Source organism: Bubalus kerabau, chromosome 4 (assembly GCF_029407905.1).
Source record: "Bubalus kerabau isolate K-KA32 ecotype Philippines breed swamp buffalo chromosome 4, PCC_UOA_SB_1v2, whole genome shotgun sequence".
NCBI lineage: Eukaryota > Metazoa > Chordata > Mammalia > Artiodactyla > Bovidae > Bubalus > Bubalus kerabau.
This window is the reverse complement of record NC_073627.1, coordinates 25,618,833-25,635,646: the sequence shown is the minus strand read 5'-3', so window position 1 is coordinate 25,635,646 and position 16,814 is coordinate 25,618,833. Positions and strand designations below refer to the sequence as shown.

Below are 16,814 nucleotides of genomic sequence, written 5' to 3'. Positions count from 1 at the left end.
GAAGAGGGCATATTAGAACCATCCATGGAGTTTGTCCAGATACCGGGATTCACGCCCCAACATCCCACTAAATTATGTCCCTTGGGGGTGCAGTAGAGCAGCACTTCGCAAACTTTACACCTGGGGGTCCTGTTAACATGCAGATTCCCATTCAGTAGGTTTGAGGTGGGGCCAGAGATTCTGCATTTTTAACAAGCTCCCAGATAATGCTGATGCTGGCAATCCTCGGACACTTTGAGAAGCAGAGCATTAAAGTATTGACCTATGCAATGGGAGTTGTGTGGTTGAAATCTAATTCCTCCTCACCCCATCCATGATTCAGAACCAATGATCTAGTCCAACGCCTTCATTCGTTACTGGAGACACTGAGGCCCTTGCAGGTAAAGTGACCTGCCGGAAGAGGCCTGAGGCGCTATGTTATAGCAGGAAAAAGGAGCAGGATGAGATGCTGGTCTGCACAGTTCCAGGTAATGCCCTTCTCCCTCCAGCCCAGCTTCTAGGTCAACCTTCTGTTCAAGTGGCAGTCCCTTTTCTGAAAGTGACACCCATTTCCCTGGAAATAGCACCCTCTTGGGAACCAGCCATGTTTATCTGGAGGCAATCAGAAGATGTCTCAGGACTTTGCAGTGGTTAAGAATCCACCTGCCAATTCAGGGGACACAGTTCAATCCCTGGTCCGGGAAGACTCCACATGCCTCCGGGCAACTAAGTGGGTGCGCCACAACTACTGAGCCCACCTGAACTCCAGAGCCCCACCACACATAAGAGGAACCACCACAATGAGAAGACCAGGCACCCCAACTAGAGAGCAGCCCCCTCTCACTGCAACTAGAGAAAGCCCGCGCACAGAAACGAAGACCCAGAACAACAAAATATAAATAAATAAATAATCTTTTTAAAAAGAAAATGTCTCAGATTTCAGATGTCCCAACAGCCTTATCTTGTAGGTTTTCCCCAGCCGTCACTCCCACAGCTGCCCACAGCCTACCTTCTGGGGAAACCTCAACCTCCACCTTCATTCTCATCCCAGGAATGACAACAGGCTGGGATGCTGTGGCCAGATCTCTGAGCAGCAGCCCCGATTGGTTGGCAGGGTGGATGTGGGCAAAGTACATAACCTGCAGTGTCTCCTCTCTCCACATTCCAGAGGGCTCCATAAAGCAAACGGGAGTGAGATCCATTCACTTAAATGCTGGTTATGGAGATGATTTATACAGGAAAATGACCTGGAAAGCAGAATATTTGAGATCAGAGTCCACCTCCATATGGATATATGCCCCCTTGGCCAAGATTTCTCCTTTGCTGTTTCGGTTACAAATCTTTGGACTAGAAATTTCCAAATTTTCTTTCAAAGCTAACCTCCAATGAGTTTGAGCACTGTGGGGCAGAATTGGCCTTTGGGGATTCGGAATGGATTTTGTGCATATGAGTTACTTGCTCAGCTGTGTCTGACTCGTTGTGGCCCCGTGGACTGCAGCCCCCTAGGCTTCTCTGTCCACGGAATTTTCCAGGCAAGAATATTCCCTTCTGCAGGGGATCTTCCCCACCCAGGGACTGAACCCGGGTCTCCCGCATTATTGGCAGATTCTTTGCCATTTGAGCCACCAGGTATATATGCCTTAAACTTTTTTAAGGAATTCACTTCAATTATTCCCAGGCCTCCTGGCCTGTGACCACACCTGTCGATCTTTCTTTCTCTTTGATCTTATTTCTGAGGGGTTGGAGAGGGGGAGGTGGGAGATGGGGAGGAGCCGGGGGAACAGGGTATGACGGGGATGCGGGGATGCGGAGGAGGGTGCACCAGCCTGGAATTGTGCCTTTAGGTGACAAGTAGCTGAGGTTCTTCCTTAATCTCCAGATGCCCTAGCTGTCCACATTCTCTAACGAATCAGCCAAGTTTTCCTTTCTTCCCTTTTCGCGTGGGCTTCTTTCCACCTCCGGCTCCCTGTCCCGACAGTGACCCCACTGGAGAAACTAGCGGATTCGTCGCAGCCTTTATCGGGCCTAAAAGCTGCACCCGGGTAGGGCAGGCAGCAAGCAGGACTCCGAAGGCCACTTCGCTCCAAGAAGTGGTGCTGGCGCGCACTCTGCTGGAAAACGGCAGAACTGCAGGCGCTCGATTTCGACTCCGCCCCCGAGGCCAAAGTCTTCCAGGTCACTTCCAGGAGCCTCCGCCCCTGGGACAGACCTTACCTGAAGCGGAGGCTGTAGGACTCCGGACTAAGCTGGGAATTTGCACGGAGAGAGGGTGAGGAGTATAAAGTGTTGGGAGAGCGAGAAACGGGCCGACAGAAGAGGGGCTTGGGACTCTTGGAGAGAGGTTGGGTAGCGAGGGAGCCGCTCCTGCGACTGCCCTGAAGTGTCACGTTCCCGAGTACAGCAGGGCCCTCGGAGCGTGCGGTCTGCGCCCGTCTGCCGATTCCCAAACCTGGAGCCCGTGGAGAGTGTGGGCGTTTCCTTCGCGCACGCCGAGCAACGAGCATGCGTGCGGTGCTGTGCGTGGCAAACCCGTCGCACTGTCTTCCCGTAGTGTCTGCACGTGTTGGGAGGGGTGCTCGCTAGGACCGCTCCCGGTCAGGATGGTGGAGAGGTGGCTTGAGAGGGACACACGCATCCCCATCTCTCCCCAGATGGCATCGTGGAGCCCTGACACCCCATGTTCCTGCGACTGCTTTGTCTCGATGCCCCCGGCCTCGGCTCTCCCAGCCGTGATCTTTGCCAAGAACTCTGACCGGCCCAGGGATGAGGTGCAGGAGGTGGTGTTTGTACCGGCAGGCACGCACGCCCCCGGGAGCCGCCTCCAGGTGGGTTAGGCCTTCCGGAGTGCTGGGAGGTGTGGCAGTACTAGGTATTCTTCTAAAACCTTCCTCCTCTGTTCCCCCCACCTGAGAAGCTACCAGATGTGGTGAAAAGAACATGAGCTTTGAGTCTACTGATTGGGACCTAGCCTGTTATTTAGCCGCTGTTGACCTCAGTTTTCTCATCTGTATAATAGGGATAATAAGACCTTCCTCAAAGGATTGTGTTGGGCGATGGGTTCAGCGCCACCACTTTAGAGGTACCCTCCCCCTTTCTAAGTGGATCTCCCTTTTCTCCTCCCTCATCTCCAGTGCACCTACATTGAGGTGGAACAGGTGTCCAAGACCCATGCTGTGATCCTGAGCCGCCCTTCTTGGCTGTGGGGGGCTGAGATGGGCGCCAACGAGCATGGGGTCTGCATTGGCAATGAGGCAGTGTGGACCAAGGAGCCAGTCAGGGAAGGGGAAGCCCTGCTGGGAATGGACTTACTCAGGTGTGGACCTGCCCTCCTTCATCCCCTTGATACCCCAGAAATCTGGGGCTGAATACTGACCCAGGCCACCCTCCCTGCCCCCAAGCACCTCCCCTTTTCTGCCCACTTTGTCATCCTCCCCAGGTAGGCTGCCCCCTCCCCTCCCCTCTCCTGGCCCCATCTCCACAGTCTGGTGAGGAGCTCCCAAATGTAGCCAGCTCTGGGTGTCTCCTGGCCCAGAAATAGGGCAATGGTTTAACTTTTTTTTCAATAGAAGGAAATTTTTTTCGAGTGAAATCTCATGAAGAATTTTGGTTTGTAAAACCAGTAAATGATAACGGATAAACCGATCACACGAATAAACGAGAGCCGGCAGCTGGAGCAGCTGCTCTGATAGAGATTGGAGGGCTCAGGGCATGTCTTCCTCCAGAAATGTGCTTCAGTCCATTTCATGAACCCCTCAGAGCACAGCTTGAAAACCACAAGCCTATAGATGGTGGTGATTTTCTCTGTGACTTGGGCTCATCACCAAACCTCTCTGGGACTCTTCTGTCCACTGAAGCTCTGCCATCAGCACTGATACCCCATCGCCCTTCTGTCCCCTGGACTCTTTGTGCCAGGCTGGCTTTGGAACGGGGCAGCTCTGCCTGGGAAGCCTTGCACGTGATCACAGGCTTGCTGGAGCGCTACGGGCAGGGGGGCAGCTGCTGGGAGGACCCCACGCCATTCTGCTACCACAACACTTTCCTGCTGGCCGACCGGACTGAGGCCTGGGTGCTGGAGACGGCGGGGAGCCTGTGGGCTGCACAGAGGATCCAGGGTGAGGGGCCTGGCGCTGGGGCCTGCCTCCCAGAAGCATTCTCCTTTTGGGGTGGGAATGGTGGTGGGGGCAAGGAAGGCCCGATCCAGGTGCAAATGTCTCGGATGGTGGGGACGTTCAGGGACATGGGAGATGAGCCCTCTCGGGTACCTCACCTCCCCCTTCACTTGCTGGAGTCCTTTTGTGCTTCATTCAGCCTGCATCTTCCTCTGGGGAGCCTTCCTGGACTTCCTGGTGGCCAGGCTTCTCCCTTATACACAAGCCGGGGTCCCTTCATGATGATGCTCCCTGCAGCTGCCGGCTCTCGTTTATTCGTGTGATCGGTTTATCTGTCCCCTCCACGAGGGTTGTCTTGTTCTCTTCACCACTGTGTTCTCAGCACCTAGCTGAGTGCCTGGCACAGGACAGGGGCTCAACAATATATGAGCGACCCCCCCATCTCCTCTGCAGAGGGGGTCCACAACATCTCCAACCAGCTGAGCATCGGCTCGGACATCTCGGCAGAACACCCTGAGCTCCGGCCCCACGCCCAGGCCCAGGGCTGGTGGGACGGGCAGGGCACCTTTGACTTTGCCCAGGTCTTCTCCCTGAGCCAGCAGCCTGTGCGCATGGAGGCTGCCAAGGCCCGCTTACGGGCTGGGCGGGACCTGCTGCAGCAACAACAAGGTCAGTGAGTGGACAGCGTGGGGCCCAGCTCTCTTCCCTCCCACAGCCTCGGGGGCTTACTCTGAGGCCGGAGGGCCCCCTTCTGCCCCCGGGGCCCTCACTGTGTCCTCCTTGGCAGGGGGTATCACGGCAGAGGTGATGATGGGCATCCTCAGGGACAAGGAGAGCGGCATCTGTATGGACTCTGGGGGCTTCCGCACCACGGCCAGCATGGTGTCCGTGCTGCCCCGGGACCCCACCCAGCCCTGTGTGCACTTCCTCACTGCCACACCAGACCCATCCCGGTGAGAGAGTGGGGAAGCTGGGGGGGAGCGCCCCAGGCAGGGGAGACGGAAGGGTACCAGAGCCCTTATCCTTCCATCCTTGTCCCACTAGGTCAGTGTTCAAACCTTTCATCTTTGGGATGGGGGCAGCCCAGCCCCCCCAGGTGCTGTCTCCCACTTTTGGAGCACAGGACCCTGTTCGGACCCTGCCTCGATTCCAGACTCAGGTGGATCGCCGGCACCCCCTCTACCGTGGACACCAGGTGGCCCTGGGACTGATGGAGAGTGAGCAGGTAACCCCGGGGAAGAGGGGCTACCCTGGGGGATGACGCGCTTCCCCCACCCTAACTGGGACTCTGGAAATATGAGGGGAACTGGGAGCGAAGGAGACTCTAGAGCTGAGGAGAGGAGTCTCTCCCTTCAAAGACAACCCTGGAGAATGTTGGGTGTATATCCTTTCTCCTGCTTATGTGAGATGGCAGCCATCTGCCCCTACTCCATAATCCGGAGGGAAGCCTGTCCCGGGGATTCATCGCCCCCTTTCCCGGGCAGGCTCGGGGGCAGCAGCTTCGGCAGAAGCAGCGGGACCTGGAGCAGGAAGGCCTGGCGGCTGTGCGGCGGCTGCTGACCAGGGAGTGTGCTCCACCCGCCCAGGAGCTGGGCGGCCTCTTCCAGGCCTTTGTGGAGAAGGAGACCCAGGCATATGCCTGAGCCTGACCCCTCCTGACTTGGCCTGGGGTGCAAGGGGCTGCAGTGGGCACAGGACCCCTAGGGTAGAGGCTAGAGCAATCCCCTCACCTCATCCCCCACCCCAGCCTTGTTCTGAGTGGCCAGGTTGGCCTTTGCTCTAATAAATATGTTTTATTTTCTTGTTCAGTGTCCAGCTCCAGTGGGGGTGGGAGGGCCAAGAGAGGACAAAGGGCAGCCCTGCGGTGGCTGCAGGGCCTCTGGGAGCCTTGCTGGGCAGCACATTCTTCTGACTTAGGTGGTGGAGGAACCTGGGAGGAGAAGAGGGGGCCCCCAACATGTGGGTGTGGGAACATGGAGGGGCATGGCTGGTACAGCAGGTGGCTGCTCATGGGGAGAATTACAACCACATGTTTTTGGTTCTTGGCTTGAACCTTGGAAGGGCAGTCCCTGGTGGGGGACCGGTGGTATGTGATGTGTCTACTGTGAGATGGCATCTCCACCAGGCAGTGCCTATCTCCTGCCGGCTCAGAAGCCAGGTGGGGGCCCTGAGGTGGGGCACCAGTCCTTTGGGCAGTTCCTGAAAGATCCTGTTCTTTACAATCAGGCTCTGTATTCCTGCTATTGTTTCTGGGTGCTTTTTACTGACAGCTTCCCCTGAGATGCCCCAAGGGATGCGGAAGACACACGCAGGGCCTAGTGATGCTTTATTGGGGACAGGCTCCTGCCACAGGCCAGGCCTCTCAGGCTGAGGGGAGGCCCACTCCTCGTTCCTCCATGTGCCTGGGGCTTCACTGATAGCAGTAGGCTGCATTTCACTTCTTGATTTTTTTGGTCACAGTTTTGGTTGTGCTGGGGGCCCCAGCCAGAGAGGCCTTGGGGGCTGCGGCCGCTCTGGCCCCCTTCCTTGCCTGCATAGTGCTTTGCTGGCCCCTGGGAGCCAGAGGGCACAGTCTCTTGGTGGTAGAGGAGGCCTCTGGCAAGGAAGCGGGCTCCGGGGTTGTCTCTTTCTCTTGTGTGGGGGTGACGGAAGGGCTGCTGTCCCCAGCCATGGGCGCCCCTGGCAGCGGGGGCAGGTCTGTGAGGGTGGGCTGAGTCTCCACCCTCAGCTGGTGCTCCAGCAGGGCTGTCTGTTGCCTGAGCTCCCGGTGCCTGCTCATTCCCTGCTCCAGCTCCTTGAGGAAGCCTGTGAGGGGTGAGATGGTGGGTGGTGGATAGAGCCCCGGGTTTGGCAGAAGCAAACTCTCCCCTACCATCCCTAGAGGGGAGGAGACAAGGCAGGTTGGGAAGGACTATTCTGGCCCTGGGACCACCTCCCCAGACACTGCCTGTCTTAGCTTCTCCCGGACCCCACAGGGCAGCTGCACACTTTGGAAAGCAGGGTCACCTCGTTCTGAGCAGAATGGGCCTCTCAGCTCTGGGAACTCCTCATCCTCATCACTCAAGGCTGTATCTTCCTCGTCCGAGGTCCAGCGCTCTGCCACAGGCTGCCCATCCAGGTCTAGGAGCAGTGGCAGGGCTTCTGTCAACAGCTTCCTGCGGAGCGGAAAGAGCAGAGGTTACCCAGGAGGGCACCCTGGGTGTGGAGCTGGGAGGATGTGCAGACACAAGCCGCAGCAACCACACCGGGAGGGGCGGTGTTCTTGAGCTAGAAGATGGGCCTGTGGTCAGGTCAACACGGGAACCTTTAGTTCCTCCTCACCTGTAGCCATCCTGGTTGGTGCAACTGTTTCCAGTCAGGTTGAGGATGAGAAGGCTCTCGGGGAATTCATCTGCACACAGCAAAGAGGCGGGGATGAGGTTTGCACCCCCACCTTCCAGTCCAAAGCCACTGCCCCTTTGCACAGCCCTCTAAGCCCCCTGGAGGATGTGCTGCTGACGTAAGCACAGGGAGGAGGGCAGAGAGGAGGGAGGGCACCCCAGGACCTATTCCATGAGCCAGGGCAAGGGCGTTCCTACCCAGCTTCAGTGTTTCTATCAGGTTCTCAGAAAGGTCCAGAAACTGGAGGTGGGGGAGGTCACAGAGGTTTTCCACTTGCCTAATTTGGTTTCCTGCCAAAGACAGGAAGCTGTAGGGGAAGGGAGGGGGAAAGACAGCTGAATCACAGAACAGCTGGAGGAAGGGATGGGGGCCCCAGGTGCCCGGGCCCCCCTGGCTCAGCAGCTGGACGAGTGGGGACATAGGCCCTCCTGGGGTCAGGGAAGCAGAGCTAGGCTTGTGGGGTCCTTGGCTGACCAGCAGCTGGGCTTGGGGACATCTGAGCCAGTTTTCTGGAGTATTACCAGGTTTCCTCCCCTTCATTCTAGCTCTTCTCCCCTCCCCCAACCCTGCCGGAGCCCTGGCACCATGTACCGTAAGGAGGGGACGCAGGCCAGGTTCTCAATTCTCTGAATCTTGTTCTGCATGAAGAGACCAAGGTGGGGAAACCAAGCTAAGGTCAGTTGAGTGGGGTCCCTTTAAAGGGACAAAGCCCTAAGACCATGTCTACTCTTGAGGCTGGAGACCTGGCCCTTTGGGAATGATCACCCCACTCCTTGAACAAGTCGTGAGTGCCTTGGGATGATTTGCTTTCTCCAAGTCGATGGCTGAGGACATAAACTTGGGGCTGGCTAAACTTGATTTAAGTACCCTGATCACCCTACAACCTGGACATCAGAGAAAGGAAACCAAGGGAGGCCAGGAAACGGAAAGGTCTTGGTCGTGGACTGCACACGCAAAGGGGAGAGCAAACCTGTGCTACTGTGACCTGGCCAGTGTCCGTGGGGGAAACTGGGAGGGATCTGGGCATATTCAACCTGGGGGAGCCCAGAGATTAACCGCTCCCATTCCCACCCCCACCAAAAAGCCTTCAAGGTTCTGAAGGATGCAGAGGAATCTTATGCTTCCCTCTTCCTGTCCTTCAAAACAGGAAATGGACTTGAGCTGTATAACATGAGAGATTTAGGACAGACACCATCTAGGACTTCTAGAACAAGCAAAGTGTCTGATAGAAAAACAGTGATTTAAGAGCAAGGTTAGGATCTCTTTTGGGTGCATTGGTCTTTCAATTCAACAGAATTCCTGATTCATCTGGAAACCATTTCAATGAAGGTCTGCCTGCCTCAACACCAGTAAATGGGCAAGATGACCTGGTTGGCGTCTTTCAGATTAAACAGACATGGCTCACAGGGGCTGGAGTCCCCTCCCCAGGGAGAAGGAAGGGCAGGAGGCAGGACATTACCCCTTGCAGATAGAGGCTGTGAAGATTCTGGAGGCCCTCTAAGTTCCTGATAGTGGTAATTCCCTCCCGGTCCAGGCGAACAGTCTGCAGTTCAGCAAGCGTGTGGAACCTGGGCAAACGGGTGCTGTGATGGAGTGCCACTTCTGTGGTCTCTTAGCAGGAAGATGGAGGGGAGGGTGTTTTAAGGAGGGATGGATGGCTCAGTGACTCTGATCAGATGTCAGGGACACCTGCTTGACTCATGAGGTGGGGTCTAGATTGGGAACCTGGGTTGACTTGGAGACCTCAGTATATATCAGTAGCACTGGGAAGGATAAGGGTGAGAGGGGAGTGAGAATCCTTGGACTGGGAAACTGGGTGATGGCAGCTATGGTTCCTGCAGATGTGGGGGCAGACTTCCTCCAGCCAGCTTGGGTTGGGGAGGCAGGGGCTGGGACAGAGAGGAGATGCTTCCTCACATCCCTTCTGAGTGGTCCATGGAAGGAAAATCACTTGTTCCACCCATCCATTCGTTAATCCCGCAACATTTACTGAATGCCCATTAGAGACAAATGAGAGAGTCCCTGCCCATCAGTACTAGGGAAGCTGGCCAAACATCTATGACAAGTGGATGACAGAAGCATGTGCAGAGGACTAAGGGAGTAGACTATACATTGAATCCAGAGGGATTCAGGGAATGGTTCCTGGGGGAGATGACACATTAGTTAGGAGTTAGACTGGAAGGAGATGGGGGATAAGAAGGCATTTCAAGCAGAAGGAATAGTATGTGTGATTCCAGCCTTTCTTCAACTGCAATGTGCCCATGAACCCCTTAGGGAGTCTTGTTAAAGTGCAGATTTTGATTCAGTAAGTGGGCCTGAGATTCTTCATTTCTAACAAGCTCCTAGGTGATGCAGATGCTGCCCACCCACCCCAGCACCACTCTGAGTAGTAAGTGCTAAGCTGTGGGAACATGGGGTCTTAGAGGAATCACACTTACGGAGAGTGGCAAAAAATAAGGTTGAAAAGGCACCAGGCTAAAGTGTTTGGATTTTATTCTGGAGGTGCTAGGAAGTTAAGGAAGGTCCTGTCAGGGAGTGTCTGATCAGATTTGTTATTTAAAAGGATTATTTTGGCAACAGTATGGGGTGCCTGGACTGGAGGCAGACAGACTAATTAGGAGTTTGTTGAGAAGTGATGACTTTAGACCCTTATTTAAAGCAACTGAGTGGGCATGGTGAAAAAGAGATAGAATGATTTTTAAGGAGGAAGAATCAGTTGGACATTGCCACTGACTGAATGTGTAGAGTAAGTAAAGAGAGGGACAAAAGTAAGTTGACAAATCAGTAGAGCTCAGGGGACTGGTCATTCTCTGTGTTTCAACGTTCCAGCACCCCTTTCCTCTCCGGTGCACTTACATCTTCTCTGACAGATCCTCATCTTCAGGGAAGGCCAAGTTCCGCCTAGTGATGAGGGCTTCAGTAATGCACACGCCACTGATTTCCTCTGGACTCTGGGAAAGTCTAGCTGTGAAAAGATGAGTCCAGTTGTTACATTTCCTTGTTCTTGGGGGCCTGACTCTACTGTTAACCAACTGTTCTACCCATCCCACCTCCCTACTCACCTCCAGGCATGATCTAAAAGTTGCTGGCTTGCAGAGCTATTGGAACGAAGAGAAGTAGAGCAGCTTGGACAGCCCCTGGGAATGGAAGAACCCAGGATGGTATGAGGAGAGAGAAACTCAGAGAATTGGGGGATAAAGGAAAGGGGTTGGTTCAGAGCTAACTGTTGGGGTGGGGCAGAAGACGAAAGTAAATCGAGGTGTAGGATCTGGAGTTTGAGGGGTGTATAGGGGCTTTCCAGGCCGCCTACAGGGGGATTGTAGGTAGATAACGGTGCGGACGGATGGAAAGAGCGGCTCGAGGCGTCGTTGCTAGGAGACCGGACGCCTGATGACGCACCGGGGAGGGCGGGCTCTCAGGTGCCGGGTTCGGCGCATGCGGATTGCTGCTCTAGCCGGCGGCTCCTCCCTCCGCTTCCGGTCCTGGGACTACCCACAATTCTTAGGTCTTTCCGTCGCGCTCGTCTCCCGGTCCTTCTTCCGGTGGCGATGGCTGCGGCCGTGGCTGGGATGTTGCGAGGGGGTCTCCTACCCCAGGCGGGTAAGGAGCGGCCCACGTCTTCGCGGCGCGTTCTGGCCGATGCTCTCTATTCGTCTCCCTCCTCTGCTGCTGGTCCTTTCCCCAAAGTTCTGATCCCAGACAGCTCCCGATGACTGTAGATATTAGATTAATGAGTGATTTTTGAGTACCTTATATAGACCAGGCACAGTGGTAAGTACTTTACATGTATTACGTCGCTTAAACCTTAAAGCATCCTATGAAGATCTCTGGCCTGATCTAATTTCCTGTGATTCCAGATTCTAGTAATAACAGCAACACAGCAGAAGCCTCGGGGACAACCACAGTACTTATTCTCTATCCCCTAGTCTGCCTGCCTTGTTTAGGGTTTAAACCCATTACCCAGTTTTTTCTGCCTCCAGAAATTAAGATCTCAGGCCTTCCGTAGCCACCCTCTGCAAAGAAGGTCTCCCCTGTTAAGTCTGTATCTGTCACCCTGTTTATTGACCCCTTCGCCTCTTCACACGCTGTAATTTTGCATTTGTTTGTCTTCTCTATTAGACTTTAAACTCCATCAAGGCAGGACCGTATTCATTCAGCATAGCCAGCAGGTGGCATGGTGCTTGACATTAGTAAGCATGCTGTAGATATTTGTTTAATGAATGATTTTGAGTACCTTATATAGACCAGGCACAGTGATAAATACATGTATTTCATTTAAACCATAAAGCATCCTATGAAGAAGGCATTCTCTTCCCCTCTTTACAGGTGAAGAAACTCCTTGAATGGTCAAGGTCACAGCCAGTAAGTGGCAGAAGAAAGATTGAAAATTGGCTCCATGTGTGTCAATTCTATCAATAAAACTGCAAAAATTTGGTTCCATCTGATACAGAGCTTGTGCTCTCAACAGTTAGGATTTGTGGCCACTAGCAAGAAAACCTCTCACTTCAGCAAAATCTCCATGCTCTCTGATTATTAGAGCCACCTTCTGACTGAAACTTCCCCTGAGATCCCATCCTAGGCTTGGGGAGGGCTGAAAATGGGAAGCTGTAACCTGAGTCCTTTTGTTGAGAATGAAGGGGTTTCTTTGGTCTTGGTATCTCGAGTGTCTCCCTTGTCTTCTGAGGGGTGCTCTGCAGCAATGCCTGTAAAAAAGAAAAGTAGAGAGGAGAAAATCTTGTTTGGGGGGAGATGTGAGAACAGTATAACTTTTCCCTCCTGCTTCAAATCCTGGGGGAAGGAGTAGTGCTTAGAGCAGTGATTCTCACACTTCAGCCCTCATCAGTATCACCTGGAGGGCTTGTTAACACACTGTTCGCTGGGCTCCTCGTCAGAGCTACTGACTCAGGAGATCTAGGACAGGGCCTGAGAAGTTGTATTTCTTACAAGTCCCTGGGTGATGCTGATGTTGGGTTGGGAGTTGGTGGTCGTGCATACTTTGAGAACCACTGGCTTAAAGTTGGCAAATTATGGCAGGGCTGGTCACTGTCTTTTCTCCATAGTTGTATTAGAAACAAGCTACATCTGTTTGTTTACATAGTGACCATGGCTGCTTCCATGATACAGTGGCAGAGATGGCTCTCAAACATAAAATTTTTGTTTGGTCACTTAAGAAAAATTTGTTCAACTCTTTCCTTTTAAAAATGTGTTCGAAGTACTTTCTCCTTTGTTCCTGTTTTTCCTCATCTCTGTGCATAAAGAAGAGCTGGAGAAGTGGGTTCCTCCAGGATGAAGCACCTGAGCTAAGGTCACCCATTAAAGAGAAGAAAAGGTTTGCAGATTCAGGCTTTCCAGCAGACAGTTCCTTGTTCCACTCAATGCCAAGGCTAGCTTTGTGAGCTCCGTGCATAGAGGGTGCTCTTTAGTCTCTGGAGCAGACTAAGGTTCTTTGTCTCTGGGATAGACTAAGGCTTCCAAGAGGCTACATCTCACCACATGGCCCTTTTTTTTCTCCCAGGCCGGCTGCCCACCCACCAGATTATCCGCTATGGCTCCAAGGCTGTTACTCGCCACCGTCGTGTGATGCACTTTGAGCGGCAGAAGCTGATGGCTGTGACTGAGTATATTGCCCCCAAACCTGTCGTCAACCCAAGATGCCTGCCGCCCCCTCCCAGCCCCCCACAGGAGGTGAGGAGGCTGGGCATGTCGCCTGGTGGTGGGATGGTGGATTAAAGTGATCTTGTCTCTGTGGCCATAATGAAGTACCACTCCAGGATATTGTCATCTACATTGTTACTTCCCCACTTTGATTCCAGAGTTCAGATCCTTTAAAATGAAATCTGCCCTTGATTCTCTGTTGGCCTCTTGGACTCAGTGGATTGGACAGGTGTGGGTTTCCTTCACTCTTGTCTCCAAAAATGTGTGCTTGAAACTCTCCACATAGGTGAGGGGAAGAGAGACCATCCCACTGATCTTGAAGCTTCCAGATTTTCTTAGAGGAACAATACAAAGTTTTTGGTCCTTGAAAGAGGGCAGAAAGATCAGTGGAGTATTGTTAACTTGATGGTGGTTTTCAACTCCCCAAGTTCTCAACTTTGAGAAACACTGTCTTGAGAAAATGAAGTCTTGTTTTGTGAAAATACCTCAATTTTGAATCAACACTGTAAAAGAGTAATCTTGTATTTAAATTGATAAAAGAATTCAACATGAGTACAGTGTCAGAGGGCTAATTAAGTAATTTTGACAATATTATTATCAAAATAACATTAGCTGGGTCAGACTGTTGTCCATTTCAAAGGGACTGAGTGTTCTCAGGTGTTAAAAACACTGCTCTAGGCACATGGAACTCTGTTCAATGTTATGTGCCAGCCTGGATGGAAGAGGGGTTTGGGGAAGAGTGGCCACATATATATGTATGGGTGAGTCTGTTGGCTTTTCATCTGAAACTACCACAACAGTGTTAATCAGCTGCACTCCAATACAACATAAAAAGTTTAATGTTTGAGGGGGGAAAAATGCTGTTCCAGGGGATTTCCTGGCAGTCCAGTGGTTAGAACTCTGTGCTTTAACTGCCAAAGGCTTGAGTTCAGTCCTTGGTCGGGGCACTAAGATCCCACAAGCCGCATGGCACCATAAAAAGATGATAGTATAAAATTTTAAAATAATAAAAATGCTGCTCTGAAGCCTGTAGTTATCAGATGGAAATGAAAGGGTGGAGTGAGAGAACATGTTTCTGAGAGTCAGGGGCCCGGTTCTCCTTCCTGTGCCCTAATCTTCACTTGGGCATCACTGGGAGCTCTGGCACCCATCCCTGAGGGAGTAAGGAGTACTAGAAGGGGCAGCTTATGTCCCCTTGGTCCTCCCTTCTTGACCTCAGGAGACAGGCCTCATCCGGCTCCTCCGTCGGGAGATAGCCGCAGTTTTCCGAGACAACCGAATGATAGCTGTCTGCCAGAACGTGGCTATGAGCGCGGAGGACAAGCTTCTCATGCGGCACCAGCTGCGGAAGCACAAGATCCTGATGAAAGTCTTCCCCAACCAGGTAGGGAGCGGACCCTCATTCCCTGCCTTGTTCCCCACCCGCTCCACCCCCATGTCAGACTGCAGCATCTCTCCCAAGAAGTGGAATTCCCAGCTCCCTTCCATGGCAGCTCTCTAGTCCGGGGCCTGAACTGTGTTAGGGCTTGAGGAGACCTTCATTAGCTTGAGCCCACAGCCTGGTGTGGCCTGTGATCAAGGTGGGTGACTCTTCCTCCTACTCAACGCCAGTAAGCCCTTCTCTCCTGCCGGTCCAGATCCTAAAGCCCTTCCTGGAGGATTCCAAATACCAAAACTTGCTGCCCCTTTTCGTGGGGCACAACTTGCTGCTGGTCAGTGAAGAACCCAAGGTCAAGGAGATGGTGCGAATCTTGAAGAGTGTGCCTTTCCTGCCGCTGCTGGGTGAGCAGCCAGTTGGGGGTGCGGCTGATGTGGAGTGGGTGCTCCAGCAGCCTGGTGTCACCTTCAAGGCTCGTGTGGGTAAAAGTGTGGCCATGCTTGGAGGGGACCCCTCCTCACAATGGGGCGTGCCTGTGTCACTCTGGGGAGGGGAAGTTCAGATACCTTGAGTCTAGTCAGGGGTGTTTTGTTGTTTATAGTCACTAAGTTGTGTCTGACTATTTTGCGACCTTAAGGAGTATAGCCCACCAGGCTCCTCTGTCTATGGGAATTCCCAGGCAAGAATACTGGAGTGGGTTGCCATTTCCTCCTCCAGGGGATCTTTCAGACCCAGGGGTTGAACCCGGGTCTCCTGCATTAGCAGGTGGATTCTTTACCACTGAGCCACCAGGGAAGTCCAGTAAGGGGGTAGTGGGTGTTGAAACCCACACAGATGAAGGTACTTAAACAGGCCAAGGGAAGGGTGCTGAGGGACAGGATTCCTCTGATGCTGAGAAACCCTGGAGGCGCTTCTTCTAGAGAATTCTGATTTCACAGTTATCTGTTGGTGGGGCAGGAATCTGTGTATATAATACAGATAATACAAATCCCGCCCCCGCCCCCGCCTCCATCAACACTCCATGGTTCTTCAAGGAAGTTTAGGAGGAAACACTGATGTTGTGGGGGTTACATAATACATGGAAGGGTTTTCCAGGAAGAGTTAGGAAGGAAAGGAGGGGACTGATCTGAAACACTGGGAGTGGGGTGGGACACAGGTAGGGACTGGACCTGGGGGAAGGCTGGGAGGTAGAAAAGGGCGGTGAGAGCAAATTCCTAGGGTGGAACCGTTGTCTTTGAAGAGGAAACTCCTGTGTGGGAGCCTCGCTGATCCTGTGTTCCTCTAGGTGGCTGCATTGACGACACCATCCTCAGCAGGCAGGGCTTCATCAACTACTCCAAGCTCCCTAGCCTGGCCCTGGCACAGGGGGAGCTGGTAGGAGGGCTCACCCTCCTCACAGCCCGGACCCACTCCCTGCTGCAGCACCACCCGCTCCAGCTGACTGCCCTGCTGGATCAGTACGCCAGACAACAGCACGAGGGGGACCCCGTCATGCCAGCCAGCGTGCAGCCAGATCCTCCCAACCCTGTTCAGGACTCATAGCCAGCCTGCCCATAAATACATTCTGCCCTGTTGGCTGTCGGAGGCATGGGGAACTTAGGGTGGGGAGTGGTGGTGTTACCTGGCTTTTACTGACAATGATCTCTTCCAGTACATGGCCACCCAGAGATGTAGGGGAATTTCATTTCACATCAGAGGCTTGTAATCACTATCTTTGTTCCTAGTTTTCCTAACTTGGGACCTGATTGGAGTCATCTCTGTCCGTTTTCTAGGTCCAAGGCGGAGAAGCCCTGCCTTCTGTTTTCACTGTGCCTCGCTGCACACACCTCCCAGCCTAGCCCCTTGTGGCTCCTACGTGCCAGAATAGCTCAGCTGAGTAGGTAATTGTGCTGAGAATGGCATCTGTTGAGAGCCTGCTGTGCCAGGCCCACTGCTAACCACTTTACATGTGCTAGTTCCTTGATTTCTCACATAATTATCCCCATTTCACAGACAGGAAGACTGTGGGGAAAAGAAGTCAAATGGCCTGTGAAAGGTCATGCTGTTAGTAAGAGGCAGCACAGGCTGAACCAGGTGCTTTTCAGCTGTGAGGAGGCGCCCCTGGTTTTCTGCACGAGAGCTTTCTTATTAGGGTCCCAAGAGTGCTTTGAGTGTTCATTCGGTACCTCGGGGTGTGTCATGTCATGGGAAAGTTGGGAGCACTGTTTTATGATAAAGTGAAATACATTTTTCTTAACTGTGTTTTACTGTTTATAAGCTTATCCTCCCAGTAGACATATTCCCAAGGTCATCTCTGACTCACCTCCCTTCCT

At 53.1% G+C, this 16,814-nt stretch overlaps 3 protein-coding genes across 9 annotated transcripts; 2 read left to right on the top strand and 1 right to left on the bottom strand.

Annotated features, from left to right (window-relative positions):
- Window positions 1–2,161: 2,161 nt before the first annotated feature.
- SCRN2 (secernin 2) lies at window positions 2,162–5,891 on the top strand. 2 transcript variants are annotated; one of them, XM_055576059.1, is made up of 8 exons: window positions 2,162–2,248; window positions 2,631–2,804; window positions 3,111–3,292; window positions 3,892–4,091; window positions 4,542–4,757; window positions 4,876–5,041; window positions 5,133–5,313; window positions 5,573–5,891. In XM_055576059.1, exons 2-8 carry the CDS (start codon window positions 2,631–2,633, stop codon window positions 5,729–5,731), a joined length of 1,278 nt encoding a protein of 425 aa, XP_055432034.1. In that variant the 5' UTR covers window positions 2,162–2,248; the 3' UTR covers window positions 5,732–5,891. The 2 variants fall into 2 exon arrangements, with proteins under 2 accessions (XP_055432034.1, XP_055432032.1); XM_055576057.1 differs by lacking the exon at window positions 2,162–2,248 and having other exon boundaries at window positions 2,469–2,804.
- Window positions 5,892–5,914: 23 nt separating this feature from the next.
- On the bottom strand, window positions 5,915–11,082 carry LRRC46 (leucine rich repeat containing 46). 4 transcript variants are annotated; one of them, XM_055576065.1, is made up of 9 exons: window positions 10,966–11,082; window positions 10,532–10,606; window positions 10,326–10,434; window positions 8,929–9,037; window positions 8,061–8,107; window positions 7,667–7,776; window positions 7,410–7,479; window positions 7,095–7,243; window positions 5,915–6,893 (listed from the first exon to the last, which is right to left on the bottom strand). In XM_055576065.1, exons 2-9 carry the CDS (start codon window positions 10,539–10,541, stop codon window positions 6,523–6,525), a joined length of 975 nt encoding a protein of 324 aa, XP_055432040.1. In that variant the 5' UTR covers window positions 10,542–10,606; window positions 10,966–11,082; the 3' UTR covers window positions 5,915–6,522. The 4 variants fall into 4 exon arrangements, with proteins under 4 accessions (XP_055432040.1, XP_055432039.1, XP_055432038.1 ...); XM_055576064.1 differs by having other exon boundaries at window positions 10,869–11,004; XM_055576063.1 differs by lacking the exon at window positions 10,966–11,082 and adding an exon at window positions 10,780–10,893.
- MRPL10 (mitochondrial ribosomal protein L10) lies at window positions 10,878–16,743 on the top strand. Of its 3 annotated transcripts, none has more exons than XM_055576066.1 (5): window positions 10,878–11,069; window positions 12,985–13,154; window positions 14,344–14,508; window positions 14,762–14,906; window positions 15,788–16,743. In XM_055576066.1, the coding sequence occupies exons 1-5, from the start codon at window positions 11,018–11,020 to the stop codon at window positions 16,042–16,044; spliced, it is 789 nt and encodes a 262-aa protein (XP_055432041.1). In that variant the 5' UTR covers window positions 10,878–11,017; the 3' UTR covers window positions 16,045–16,743. The 3 variants fall into 3 exon arrangements, with proteins under 3 accessions (XP_055432041.1, XP_055432042.1, XP_055432044.1); XM_055576067.1 differs by lacking the exon at window positions 10,878–11,069 and adding an exon at window positions 11,082–11,240; XM_055576069.1 differs by lacking the exon at window positions 10,878–11,069 and adding an exon at window positions 12,582–12,798.
- The last annotated feature ends 71 nt before the right edge of the window (window positions 16,744–16,814 follow it).